This window comes from Homarus americanus, unplaced genomic scaffold (assembly GCF_018991925.1).
Source record: "Homarus americanus isolate GMGI-L3 unplaced genomic scaffold, GMGI_Hamer_2.0 scaffold23578, whole genome shotgun sequence".
NCBI classification, from domain to species: domain Eukaryota; kingdom Metazoa; phylum Arthropoda; class Malacostraca; order Decapoda; family Nephropidae; genus Homarus; species Homarus americanus.
Window position 1 is genome coordinate 8,488,298 of NW_024733231.1, and position 2,004 is coordinate 8,490,301.

A 2,004-nucleotide genomic window follows, 5' to 3' on the forward strand; every position below is an offset into this window, starting at 1 on the left:
TTGATTTGTACATACAGTGAACACGACTGTTTTTTGTAGAGTTCTTGTTTTTAAGTAATTTTCCTAATTGCTTGGACATCGTTAACAGGACCAAAAAAATATGTGAAGACTATGCCTCATAATTAGTTAAAAATATATTTCTGAATTTAACTGTGAAAAACTAATCGAATACTTGGTTTTTCAGTTTAGAAATATTCCTGTCAAACTTAACAAATATTAGATATAACTTGGGCAGGCAGTAAATAACGGGACTGATTGTTTACGTCATCGAAAGATTAGGAGATAGAAAACGAATTATTATTATTTGAACATAATTTAATGAATAACAACATTCACACTCAAAACTAAGCAATACAGAAAAGAAAATCAGCAATGGCAACAGTATGGCGTATAACCTCAACTACGTGAGAGGATATAAACAGAGGTACATAGCAGAGATATTGTAGGAGTCATTGTCGCTTTGTAACGGTGGTGGGGGGTACAGGAGCTGGTGGTGGAAGCTTCACTCACTTAAGGAATTGTGTACAGGGAAATGGGTGCTTGGATCTCCTCAGACTCTTCCTCAGACACAGGAGCGGAGACTGGGGGGCTTGGGTCGGACTCCAGAGACTCCTCTGATGCGTGGTGGCTGGGTGAATCGGACTCCTGAGACTCATGAGATGCCGGGGAGAAGTATCTGGGACTTGGTGGGATATATCCGCTGGACTCATCAGACTCGGGGTATTGAGCCTCACCCTCGTATTTGACATCGGCCACGTAGCCTGAGTCACCCTCCACGTAGTAAGTCACAGTCTGCAGACGACCGTCGGGAAGGTGCGCGTAGTACGACCCCTGGGTGTGGTCACCATCACGGCTCTCCTGGTGACCGAAGTCGTTGCCGGATTCTTCGTCTTCTACTGACCACTCGAACTCATACTTGGCTGGCTCATGCTCCTCAGAGGAGGCCTGTAAATGAAAGTCAAGTCAAAAGCCAATTGTGTAATGTAAGTCACTATCTTATAAAGCAGTGTAAGAAGACTAACCGAGAAAGATTATTTTTAATAAAAATTCTTAAATGTCCAAATATATACTGAGGATAAAGGTTTAGTTTTATCTATATATTATCTCACATAAAATGTTCAAGACTTACCGGTGGTGCACCATATGACGTGGGGAGTTTGTCTGCGGCAGCGACGGCCACCACAGCCAGCAAGAGAAGTACCTGTTACAAATGACAAATTAACGTAATATTCAATCATCATCAGATACTAAATCTTTCTTCTGCTTGGGACTTCACTTTCAGCTTAGACTTAAACTCTCTGGTAATTAATGAGATCCCTGTATGTTTCAACCCTCGCTTTGGTCACCTTACGCGGTTGTGCATTGTAGTAAAGAGGCAAGACATATAAAGTCTTTTTCTCGTAATTAGTTCAAGTTAGTAACAATGTTGAGTGGTTGGGGTTACAGTATAGTTGGGAAAAAGCTGCTTACCTTAGTGTTCATGGTGCAGTAGTGATGGCAACTGATGCTCATCACTTGACTGCTGCCTCTATTTATACCAAGACGTGTACGACTATGTAGGACAAGTTCTTCTACTGACCTTCATATTAGCTGACAAAAGCCACGCAGAACTTAAGCCCTGGGTCAATAATTAATCAAGTTTTCACTTCTAAAAGGAACCGCACACGAGAAAACGGTGCCAGTATTATGGAGAAACTGTAAAACTGAACTTGGAAGGTTACTGGCTTTACTGTAAAGAAGTTTGAACACCAGAGCGAAAAAATTTATTTTCTATGTAATTTTTCTTAAAACATTTCGAGCTGGTCTGTATAAAAGATCGATCTTATAAATAAATTAATACAATATAGACGCCACACGAAGAAGATGAGTAACTTAATCTATTGTGATTTAGAAACATCGTACAGTAGTTTGTTTATGTCATGATAGGGGAAGACGTCTTAAATGAAACAGATGAATATCACCAAAAATGAATTGCATTGAAAACAAAGAGTTTCCAATTTGGTA

The 2,004-nt window shown here is 40.0% G+C and overlaps 1 protein-coding gene across 1 annotated transcript; it reads right to left on the reverse strand.

Annotated features, from left to right (window-relative positions):
• Window positions 1–297: 297 nt before the first annotated feature.
• On the reverse strand, window positions 298–1,552 carry LOC121869704 (cuticle protein 19.8-like). Its single transcript, XM_042371259.1, has 3 exons — window positions 1,471–1,552; window positions 1,130–1,201; window positions 298–945 (listed from the first exon to the last, which is right to left on the reverse strand). Exons 1-3 carry the CDS (start codon window positions 1,510–1,512, stop codon window positions 511–513), a joined length of 549 nt encoding a protein of 182 aa, XP_042227193.1. The 5' UTR covers window positions 1,513–1,552; the 3' UTR covers window positions 298–510.
• Window positions 1,553–2,004: the final 452 nt, after the last annotated feature.

Bases quoted from the DNA above. Each gene is read 5' to 3' on its own strand.
- LOC121869704 (XM_042371259.1), bottom strand. From the start codon at position 1,512: ATGAGCATCAGTTGCCATCACTACTGCACCATGAACACTAAG. The intron at 1,202-1,470 runs GTAAGCAGCTTT...CATTTGTAACAG, and splicing joins ACTGCACCATGAACACTAAG to GTACTTCTCTTGCTGGCTGT. The intron at 946-1,129 runs GTAAGTCTTGAA...TTTCATTTACAG, and splicing joins CGTCATATGGTGCACCACCG to GCCTCCTCTGAGGAGCATGA.